This window comes from Scleropages formosus, chromosome 21, assembly GCF_900964775.1.
Source record: "Scleropages formosus chromosome 21, fSclFor1.1, whole genome shotgun sequence".
Classification (NCBI taxonomy): domain Eukaryota; kingdom Metazoa; phylum Chordata; class Actinopteri; order Osteoglossiformes; family Osteoglossidae; genus Scleropages; species Scleropages formosus.
In genome coordinates this window covers 15,505,106-15,516,461 of record NC_041826.1, presented here as the reverse complement: position 1 = coordinate 15,516,461, position 11,356 = coordinate 15,505,106, and the positions used below count along the sequence as shown (strand labels likewise).

General features: G+C 43.9%; 2 protein-coding genes across 2 annotated transcripts in view; both read right to left on the bottom strand.

Annotated features, from left to right (window-relative positions):
* Positions 1-1,750: 1,750 nt before the first annotated feature.
* Positions 1,751-4,385, bottom strand: LOC108918704 (fez family zinc finger protein 1-like). Its single transcript, XM_018726185.1, has 4 exons — positions 3,633-4,385; positions 3,355-3,489; positions 2,777-2,909; positions 1,751-2,028 (listed from the first exon to the last, which is right to left on the bottom strand). The coding sequence occupies exons 1-4, from the start codon at positions 4,383-4,385 to the stop codon at positions 1,751-1,753; spliced, it is 1,299 nt and encodes a 432-aa protein (XP_018581701.1).
* Positions 4,386-7,648: 3,263 nt separating this feature from the next.
* Positions 7,649-11,356, bottom strand: part of LOC108918618 (calcium-dependent secretion activator 2-like) — a 90,538-nt gene continuing 86,830 nt past the window's right edge. Inside the window, exons 27-28 of the mRNA XM_018726061.2 lie at positions 9,144-9,248; positions 7,649-8,554 (exon numbers count right to left, since the gene is read on the bottom strand). Of these exons, the coding sequence (XP_018581577.2) occupies positions 8,384-8,554; positions 9,144-9,248 (276 nt within the window). The 3' untranslated portion in view covers positions 7,649-8,383. The remainder of the gene's footprint in view (positions 8,555-9,143; positions 9,249-11,356) is intronic.

The following is an 11,356-nucleotide window of genomic DNA, read 5'->3' as shown; positions in this document are numbered from 1 at the left end:
CGCTCCTGCACAATAAAATAGTCTCTACAATTGAACAGAGCATGTGTAGGTTCAGCTGTAATAGGTATCAATAACCAACAATAAGGACTAAAACAGAGGGGTGATTTTATTGTGGAACTTGCAAGACTTGGTACAAGAATACATTAAAATATAATTAATATATGAAAATATGTTGTGTAGAAAACGAATTAAAATGATATGGACGAATACTGCATTTTCTATATGTTGTGCTGGGAAAATCCTTCGCTGAGGTTCGGTCAGGGAGCTGCTGTGGTGACTGGCATCTATAAACGCCAGGGTCGTCTTTGGGTATAATAAATAGAGATGTATTTTTATAGCAATCTGCTCCCATTATTCCAATACCATCATTTTAGGATTGATATTTCAACAAATGGGTGAGTGTTTCACCACAGTGACAAACCTGTTAATTATTCTCAATTTTTTTTTAATTCCTTTGTGACGTAACTTTTGGAAATAGTTGTATTTAATTTAACATAAATGGGAACTCACTAGTAATAAATAAAAGCAGTGATGTATAATTATATTGAAGGCATACGGATATTTTATTTGAAATAAAGATATAAAAATTGTTGGTGAAAACAGGCATGTCTTGTCTTACATTTTGTTCTCAATTTGTATTCCATATTAAGGCTGAAATTAAACACGTCTGAAGAATTAGTTTAACTTTCCAACTATTTTTGGCTGAAAACGTGGGGAAGCTGTTCATAAGATACTTTTAGAAGAACCGTACATCTTTACCTTTTTTTTTTTTTTTTTTTTTTTTTTTTTTGGGGGGAGGGGGGGTGTATAATGGAAGACACCCCACCCAAATTATCTAGTTTTACAAACACGACGATCTTTATTTTGTAGGACTGAACTACAATGAGACCATGAGGGAATATTAATGTCTGCTCGTCTGAAAGGGTGACAGTTTCAAATTCAGTAACGTGATACAAACGTGATACACGCTAATAATAACAGTAAAAACAGCAATCACTGCTTTTAAAATATTACAATTACTTTCTTAAAAAGGAATGAAGCATTTTAATCCTAAACGAATAAGAGATTTCACTGCAGTTTCATAAAATAAAATTATGACAAAAGCATCTACCTAAATCAGTATTTGTGAATTACTCCATTATGTCGTTTAGAACAAAATGTTATTTTAACTGTTTACATAGTCTACCATTTCAGTGCATGAAAGGGAAACTTTTACACAGCAAACAATTTCTTTGAAAGATAATCACACCGTTATAAGAATCATACAACCATAAAATTATTTTATTCCAAGTATTTGCACGATAACATCTTATTTAAACTGTTGTAGCGGCTTTGTTTCAGGGGCAGTCACTGCAATATAGTCACACTGATCGACATAACTTCACGCTTCCAGTTCTTAACAATATTGTAAACAGAGATTTTATATGTCTATACTGTATATATATGTATATAAATAATAGTAATAATAATAATGAAATAAAGTTGCCCGGAACATTTCAGTTATTACATCAAATACGTCTCGATCGATAATCATATGCGTTTTCTCCTTAAATTACATTGCAATCTAAAATAAATATCAAAACTTTTTTATACATAATCCTGAGATTTAAAAAAAAAAAAAAAAAAAAAAAATCTAAAGTATAAACAGCTATTACACGGAAAAGTCCGAGGATGATTCACGGCTGATTTTGAAAAGAAGGCTCCAGGAGCGGAGACGTTCACGCGCGCACGCGCTCGTGCGCGCTCTCTTTCACGGTCTCTCCGCCGGCTCCCCTTTGGCACCGAGCGCGCTCACGCCCTGCGGGGACCGGCGCCCCGGGGAAACGTCGTGCAGCTTCCTGATGTGCTTCTTCAGGTCGAAGTTCCGGCAGAAGCCCTTGCCGCACGTGGGGCACGTGAAGGGCTTCTTGTCGTTGTGCGTGTGCATGTGGAAGGTGAGGTTGTACACCTGGTGGAAGGCCTTGTTACACACGCTGCACTTGAACTGCTTCTCCCCGCTGTGCGTCAGCTTGTGGTTCTTGTAGTTACCTTCAGATAGCGGAAGTCGGCGCGTGCACAGACAATGAATGTTGCGTCCACCAGGAACCATGGCAACATTTCGTGGAACACGAAGGTCGAGGATAGGGGCGGCAGGTGGCGTGGTGGTTGGGGCTGCACTCATGCGGCAATACGTGTGTAGCTGTGGCTGACGCGCAAGTCAGACTCGCGCAGTCTCGAGGGTCCCGGTTCGGACCCCACTCCTACTGTATGCTGTAGTGCGCGTTCACGTGCCCAAGGCACTTAGCAAAAACGGATGCAGCAAGAACACCCTGCCTGCTGTAAGTGTATATGACGCCGCATAAAAGGCTCATTTTAAAGTTTATAAGTCGCACTGGACTAGATGTCGGATAAATTAAGATAAGGGTTAATTAAAGTCATATTTACGTTCATCTGACACTTTCCTCCAAAGCGGAGGACACTGTTAAGTTGACTAAGTATCAACTCATTTGTACAGCGGGGTAGTTTCACTGAAGCAATGCAATGTGGGGTAAGCGCCTTGCTCAAGGGTACAACAGTCACAGTGTATATGAGATTCGAACCTGTGCCCTTCGAGTCCTAAGGCTCTGGCGTTAATTACTATCCTCAACTGGGCTCGTCCGTTTAGCCGGTGCGTTTATTTTTGGACTTGAACGCGCGACTAAATGTAGCCGTTCCTCGTAATTCCGAATTAAAAATGATGAGCGAATCTATATTTTTCTATGAATATTATCAGTGCGAGGGTGGCCGTGCCAAATACCTTTCTGGTGAAATCCCTTCCCGCAGAATTCGCACACGAAGGGTTTGTATCCCGCGTGGATCCGCGTGTGAGTGTTCAGAGTGGAGCTCCGGTTAAACGCCTTTCCGCACTGGTTGCATTTGTGAGGTTTTTCCTGAAAAAAATCAAAAGTACATCAGTTAAATTTGCATTTAAATTTTTTTCCCCTGGATAATAACATAAAAGCGCCTAGTCTGAAATCGAATAGCCATAAAAAAGCATACGCAATTCAATTCCTTCCAAAAATCCGTGCGCATTTCTCCCAGGGCTAAAACCTTCAGTTGTCTGATTATTTTCACAAGTGAAATTAAAACACGCTCAAAATTAGCATGTTTTTACATTTACATTTTACATCTAATAAAACAATTTTTACATTGACTGTAAAATCGGGCTAGAGAAGTTTAAAAATAGCTTGTATTAGTAATACCTAATATAGTTATATTTGGCCGTCTGAATGCCTTCAAGAAATAGTTTACGTTTTACACGTAAATGTACTTTGTATTATTATTATTATTATGTTATTTATGGTGGCGATGATCATAACAATCACAATAATTTACCTGTGTGTGGATGATTTTGTGCCGACACAGTGTGCTCGCCTGCCGGAATCCTTTCCCGCAAACTTTACACACGAACGGTCTCGCGCCCGTGTGCACCGGCATGTGACGGGTTAAATTATAATGGGCATTAAAAACCTGCAAAAACGGAGGGGGAAAGTTGCAGTTAGGACGCCTCTGATGATGAAACCGAAACGCGCACACGCACACAGACACAAAACGCGCGCGCGCAAAACACGCGAAAGTGAACGATGGCGCGCGACGCGCTCGCCCGGCGTTACCTTCCCGCAAACTTCGCACGTGAACACTTTGGGCTTGTTGCCTGGAGACACGCAGGTCACCTTGGAGGAGTTCTTGAAGAGCTTCTCCTTCACGTAGTGCTGCAGGTGAGTGTGGGACAGCTCTTTGAAAGAGACTCCGCACGGGTACCTGTCCTCGCCCGGGGCCGCCTTGTTCCTCTCCGACAGGAAGGCCTTCTGTCGCGCGTGGAGTGGGCTCAGCAGGTACGACGCGGCCATGGGGTGGATGTTGAGGATACCCGCCGGCGGAGGACACGCACTTTCCCCGCAGTTGAGGTAGCACACGGTGCCCATGGCCTGGAAAGAAGAGTGGTTTATGACCCGCGGACGGAAAAGTTTGTAGTGGCCCACGCACGGGCTCGGGCTCGGGCTCGCGCCCGCGTGTGCGCCTTTGAAGTCCGCATTGCTGTCCGTGAGCTCGGCTGAGCTGTAAGAAGACGCGTCGAAGGGGTTCGGTTCGGGTCCCGCGAGGCTCACTCTGTCGCCCGGCTCGCACGCCAGCGGCACGAAGGGAATCACGCAGTGGAGCGAGGCGGGGTGCGCGTGCAGCGCGTGCAGCGCGTGCTTCGGCTCCGCTTTGCTCGCGGGAGCGTGGAACGCGTTCGGACCCGGGATGATGGACCTGGGCTCCGGCGTCCGGGCCATAATCCTTTCGATGGAGAAGGCGAGCGGCTTCGTCGTGGCCACCATGTTGTCCCCGAGCGCTGCGTGGAAGCGCACTGGCACTCCGTCCATGACTGGAAAACAGCGCTCGTCCGTTCCTTTTGTAGGCGCGGGTTCCTCTCAGTGAGCATCCGAGGAGGACTGAGGACTGAGGAGTGAGGACTGAGGACTGAGTACTGGGTGGGCGCCAAGTCCCCGACCGCCCGATCGTGGGCTCCGGACAATCAGCGCGCGGGCTGCGTGGAGCGCTCAGTGACACGTGTTGTGTCAATATCGCAGCGACGGAGTCCGCGAGCGCGAGCGCGAGCACGGGGGAGGAGAAGAGATAACTAACTAACTGCTCAATTCACTCCCATCAGTCAACAGAGAAAGTTTGTCTCCCCACTTGTGGCGCGCGAAGGAGGCGCTCTTTATTAGCAAAGAGTGCGTGGAGGGTTTGACAAACCCCAGGCCCCCCGTGGGTCTGCGTGTGACATCACGGCGGAATGTCAACGGGGGATTTATTTATTTATTTATCATTTTTTTTTCAAAAAAAAAAAAAAATAATAACGACACAGCTGACCGATGCGATCTCCGTTCCGTTTCAGTTTGTTTAGTCTTTTTTTTTTTGCATCCCCCTCGCTATGAACTGGGAACCTACGCATACATCATTTACGAAATAAAACTCTCTTTTAATGCATTTTCCCAAAAGTACATTTGAAAAAAATGAACCGTCTAAGTATGAATCTTAATTTCATTTCTGATTTTCCTTCGCAAATTTAAAATAATAAAAAAACATCTTTCTGTGAAATGGAAGATACGATTAGGCTAAACTAAAGGTATTAAAACAAGATTGTTATTAAAATATCATTTATAATACATCGAAGTTTGATTAACCAGAGCAAAAAAGAAAGAAATTATTTAGAATCACAGCACAAACGGGCAGAGTGAAGGATCCAGGTAAGAAAAAACAGCGGTGTGACCGTACGCTCACATTTCTATTTGATTGTTTTTACTGGCGACCAGAACGCAGGGAGGAATGTAGACGGACACAGTAAACAGACTTAATCAAGAAAACAGAAACGTGTGAAATAACGGAGACACTGATGCCAAGTCCGTCGGATATTTATGGTGTGTCATGTGGTAATCTTTACCATTTTAAGGAGGTAAATAAACTGTGCGTAAATGAAGACGAACCATTTAAATAAAACAATTTGCTACACAATACACATAATAATAATAATAATAATAATAATAATAATAATATGTTAACCGTAATAGATTATTTTATTAGAAGATAAGCATGGTATTTAGCCCGCGACATTTCAAGGAACAGATGGATATTTAATAGGCTACTCATTTTTTCTACTAATTGGCCCCTACAATCACACTCACTGTTCAAACGTCTTGTTTTAAACTCCCAAAGAAAAAAAAAATCGACGCCCCGGCGAAAAACAAATCTTATCTGGTGTTTCATATGTTCCAACTAGACGGTTTTCATGCAAATAGATACCTTAAATGCGACGACTTGAAAAGGACATTTGAAGCATTTGATTTATAAGCGTCAAATATGTAAAAGGACAAGTACAAGGTAGCCTACGAAATTAACAAATGCAGTAGCCTGTATAATAAATATTTTTACACCGTTGCATTAAGTCATTATGTTTTCATTGATCATTTAATCCCCTTTAAAAGGACCACAATGGTAAGAAAAAAATCACGCACTGTCCTCCGAGGATAATCTCCCATGTTACTCGTTCAGTTCCCTAATCACTATTTCATTTACCCCATTCTGGGTCATGGTTACCATATTGCTCACTTGTCTTGTGCCCGAGACTTTACGAGACTTTATGATCTTCGGGTTTTACCGAGATTATGTCCCCCTGCAGCTAAAGACAATTCGGGACATACATTCCCCTAATCCGTTATTTTTTGTTCTGTTTTCCCGCAATAAAACTCCCACAGGAGATCATATTGACAGTAAACAACAATATGTTTTTGCATCTATGCACATTAGCCTTGAAAAATGTAATCCTGCACACATTTCATAAACTGTTTAATTATCCTTCCCCAAACGATTTAGCATAATGGGCACAAGGTAGAAAGAAGTAGGCAATTTTCTACACAAAAACAAATAACCCTTTAAAAGCGATATTTTTAATTTTCAATTTGTGCAAATATAAGTTGTTCTAAATATTGCAGTTGAATAATGCTATGAATTAATAGCCTATTGCAGCAATATATTGACATAATATAAGCCTAATGAAAAGTACTGGAAAATATTGCAGTAATTTTGTCCCATGTTCTGCAGGGATACTTTGAAACAAACTGGATTTCGACCTCATTTAAATTGCTGCAGAGACGCACTGAAGTTCATGTGATAAAAAGTTATTAGCTTGTGTTACATCTTTTTTCCCAACAAATGTGTGTTTTTTCCGCACATTTACACTTGCCTTTACATCCATACAGTAGTTCCAAAAAAAAGAAAACTGAGGTTCAGGTTGAATGTTTACCGGGGAGAAATATTGCATAGAGGGGAAAAGAAAAGAAATGATGAACTATTGTTCAGAAAAAGACAATCCGTAAAAACGCACTCAGTGATCAAGAGATGGAAACTCCTTAGAAAGCATGTTGTATCTCTCTCTCACACACACACACACACACACACACACACACACACAGAGTACATTACCATTAGGGGTGGTAAAGGTAGTATTAATTAGAGCGCTAACTCAGTTCGTTGAACTGATTTAATGTTTCACAAATGCAATCCAGTGCGCGGGAGGTAATACCTCCTCATCTAAAAAGTACACTGGTAACACCAACATGGTAATAATGCATTAATTTCGTGTTAAGGTTCCAAGTTAACTGGTTCAGTGACAGCCACAAATGAAAAGATAGACAATTAATGTGTGTGCGTGTTAAAGTGATAATATATTTAATCCTGACAGCACTGGTTACAGCCACATTACGGATTCTGCGGATACTCATCACTTAATTATCCAGACTTTAGAAAATAATTAACAATAATTTTCCTTAGATATCTATGTTATAATTTTATTTATATGGTACATCTCATCAATCTGATATGTTATTTTTCTATACATAATATGTATATTTTTTGTTACTTAACATATCTAAATTAGATATATGTCATTCACCATCAAAATATAACAAAAGTTCAAAAGAATAATTGTAATACAGCACTTCCATATGCTTTAACATAAATACAATATTTAAATAGCATCTATAATTTTAAAGTTTATTCTATTAAAAACAATACACTCCGTCTGCATTAAAACAATTTTATTCTAACACTTTGAATTCACCTGAAGAAATACAGGTGCACAGGCGACAATATAAATATACAAATGTTTCTCGTACTCTCCTTGTGACTTTACTGACACTAATTTCTCAAAGTAAACTGGCATAACAGTTACACTGTGTTTAAACTTTCAGGCATGATGCACGGCCTAATACAGACAAGGACGAGATAATTCAAAGCCATCATGATTTTTTGCTAGCAACGGTTAAGTTCAAACACACGTAAAACACATAACACACCGTATGTGACATCTGCAGTACTTTGGTCTTCACGTACAGGAGGTACCCAAGAGATGTGGCACACGGGGTACACAAAGGTGCCCGCAGGTCCTGGTTTCATCGGAACCCCTCTGACCTCAACGACAGGCCAAGGAGTGTAACCTCAGGCCTGACAGAACCGCACGTTTATTCTTCTGCAAACCTCGACTTGTCCATTTCCGTGCCTTCAAACATTGCGAGAAATCTTTATCAAGACTGATACAGTAATAACATGACAGAGGCGATGTTTTGGTGCAGTAAATGAGGAATGACCGTGATTGCAAGGTACAGTAAACAGACAGGTGTAGTGCCCCCTTGTGTCCACTGAGCTGTACTGTACAAGCAGGATGACCTCTGCGCGCGGAGTCGGTTGCAGTCTTGAGCACTCGAGACAGCGCAAATGATTTCATAGCGGAGCGTGGGGCGCGCTGCAGTGTACGGTCCCCTCCGCGTGAACCCCTGGTGAGAGCTGCCTTTGTCGTGGCGGAGCTTGGCACAAGCGCTAGGTGCTAGCCCTCCTCCTCGTCGCTGTCCCTCATGGAGATGCCCTGGAGACTGTCGCCGGCGCCAACGCAGAGGGTCGCCTCCTCCAGCGTCAGCCTGTTGTACACGGTCTCGTAGCTCTTGTTGTTCAGGGTTCCGTCCAGGACCCCCTGGAGCCTGAAGTCGCGGTATGTTTTCTACAGCCAAGGGAAACACAAAAAATGAAAGGAAAAAAGCAGACTGAAAAAGGCCCTGCTTTACTGAGGAAAAGGAGACACACCCACACTTGATCCTGCCCTTCTCCTCTTTGGTTTATAACAAGCCAAACCAGAGCACAAAAGTGATACTCAGAGATAATCCCAAACCAGTTGCATTCATCTTTTTATTTAATAAACATTACGTTTATTCATTTAGGTGGCGCTTTTCTCCAAAGCAGCTTGCAACAATTTACTCGTTTATACAGCTGGGTAATTTTACTGGAGCAATTTAGGGTAAGTACCTTGCTCAAGGGTACCACAGCTGGAGGTGGGATTCGAACCTGTACCCTTTTTTTGTCCGAAGGCAGCAGCTCCAACCTCTACCCTTCCACGACAAAAACCCCCAAAGGGTTAACAAGTTACTTATATCGGCATGTGCTGTTTCTGCCCTAACTCGAAAAACCTGAAATTATCATACTGATTAACATATGTGTGGAACACTTTACTAAGACTTCTGCTACTGTCCTAATGTCATACAGCGGGGGTGGGTGGAGGGGGTGCTCTCTGTCATCATGAAAGCAGCAGCAACCTTAACAATCTTGATGAGGGTCCTCAGCTGGTAGGGGTGGAGCTGCAGGTCCAGTCGATCCGTTAGCCAAATGCACACGGCCTTCACGGAGCTGGTGTACCATTGCTGGGGGAAAAAACAGGGTGAACCATTTGAATCCATGGCGAAGAGGAGTGGAGCGGCGGTCGGGCAATTCCGCAGCGGAGGGTTTTCTTGTTTTACGGGGCTGGTTTGCTGTGAAAGCGTACAGCCGGCTGCACAGTCGATGTGTCACAGCACCTCTGGGAAAACAATTCTGGTAACACAGAAATCACAGTCACACACCTCGCAACTGGGAAATAAGCGCCGCGCTGTTATTTCAAACGTATCTCCAATGTTCCTCTTTGCAGGCAGGCTGACACCAAGTGAGTCGAGCTCTTCGTGCGAAACATCAAACATAATACGAGAATGAAAGGCCCAGACGCCTATTCTGCGACGAGAAAAAGAGGCTGTAAAATGGAATCAGATGACTGTGAAATTGAAAGTGTAGATGAAGATTAATTAAAGGCGGCGCGCGAGGAGGGAAACAGATGGACTCAACAGGCACGCAGTGATCACACAGGTGAAGGAGCACTTTGCGATTTCCATGCTGTCTTTATTTGCCCTGCTTTTGGACAACAGGAGCGCGTGGATGTGCCAGCGGTCCCGCTGTCGCCCATTCTGCCCCCTCCAAAACGTTTCAGCCGTCGTGCGTTCAAGTGTTCCCCGTTATCATCATTATTATCAAGATAGCTGTCAAGTGCTGCTTTCACACCTGTGGAAACGGCGATGGATTTGTGCTGCCTCTGCCTGCGGACAGCGCCGACAGCGTAATCAGTGTTATTTTCCTGGGCGGCTGGCGTTTGCAGGGGCATGCATTACCCTCTTCAGCTTCTGCGCCTCTAACTCCCCACCACCTCACGAGGGGAAGCACCCGGGTCGGCATGTTGAGACCCCGCCGCTTACTCCTGCTCCTCGCGCATGACTCCGGATGTGTGATCCACATTAGCGGGCCCTGTCTCAACAGCACGGCCGCAGCGGCTCAACCCCCCCTCCCACCCCCGATCGGGGTTCAACAAATCAACTGGAGCGCGGAAACCACAACATCAGCCTGATCTAGTGTTTGCCGTGAAGCTCTGGAACCCAATCTAGGAGGAGCGATGGCAGGCGGGAGGACGCCGGAGGAGGCCGGACGATGATGGACAGAAGAGCAGGAGCAACGCACCTCTGTGCTTTTATTTATAAGACTGTGGGTCAACAGAACGTTTGTGCGCTCTGGGGCGATCGCCGCCTGCGGAAGCAAATACTTACACAGCATCCCTGCGCAACCTTGGCGGAGGAGCGACAGACCTCTCATTCTTGGCCCCCGTGCGTCCTGCGGAAACCTCCCTATGCCTCAGCCCATGCGTGAAAGAGGTGCTTCGAGAGCCGGTGAGTTCCGCGAAGAGACAGAACCCCAGCAATGAGTGACCTCTTAACCTCCAGACCTCCATCCCTTCCTAACACAGACCAGAGCTGCGTGTGGAGCACACCCTCTTTCTAAACAACTCCCGAGGCTCAACCCTCAACAGCCTACCAGCAACTTCGAGAAGCCTCCTGGGAAACCATGTACAGAAAACGAAACCACAAACACTCTTGCGATACACATGAGCTGTTACTGCTTGTGCAACAACACAGTATCTACACCTACATTATGTTCTTCATCTTATCTGCTTGTTGGGCAAGCTTCAAAATATCTACACGAAGCTATTCGGTCATCGCTCTACAAAATAAATGAACAAAAGAAATTGCACGTGGTACTTCAGCTGGACGGTAATGTTGCCTGTTTGCGTGGTCCGAATGTCGATAGCTCAGACTCAGCCTGGTACCGTCTAGTGGCTGCGAGTAAAATCAGCCTCTGTGCACCAGCATATGGCTCATCGCCTGCTGCTTGATGCCACGCTCCAAAAATGACACGAAAAGCAGTGGGTTAAAAAGTCCATTTTCATTTTCAGAAAGCATTTTTTGTTCATCTGAGAAGCTATGGCTAATTTCAGCCAACACCAGAGAGGCACGCCTCTCTCTGGAACTGATGGAGAAACTGGTGGAAGAGACAGAAAAAAAGAGTGATTGCCATAATTGTACTTGGAAAAAAAGAGATGGCATTAGTCATTGCAATCCAAAAATATGTTGCTTATAGACACAATTAGAGTCCTTATTTTCATGTTTATGTGTAA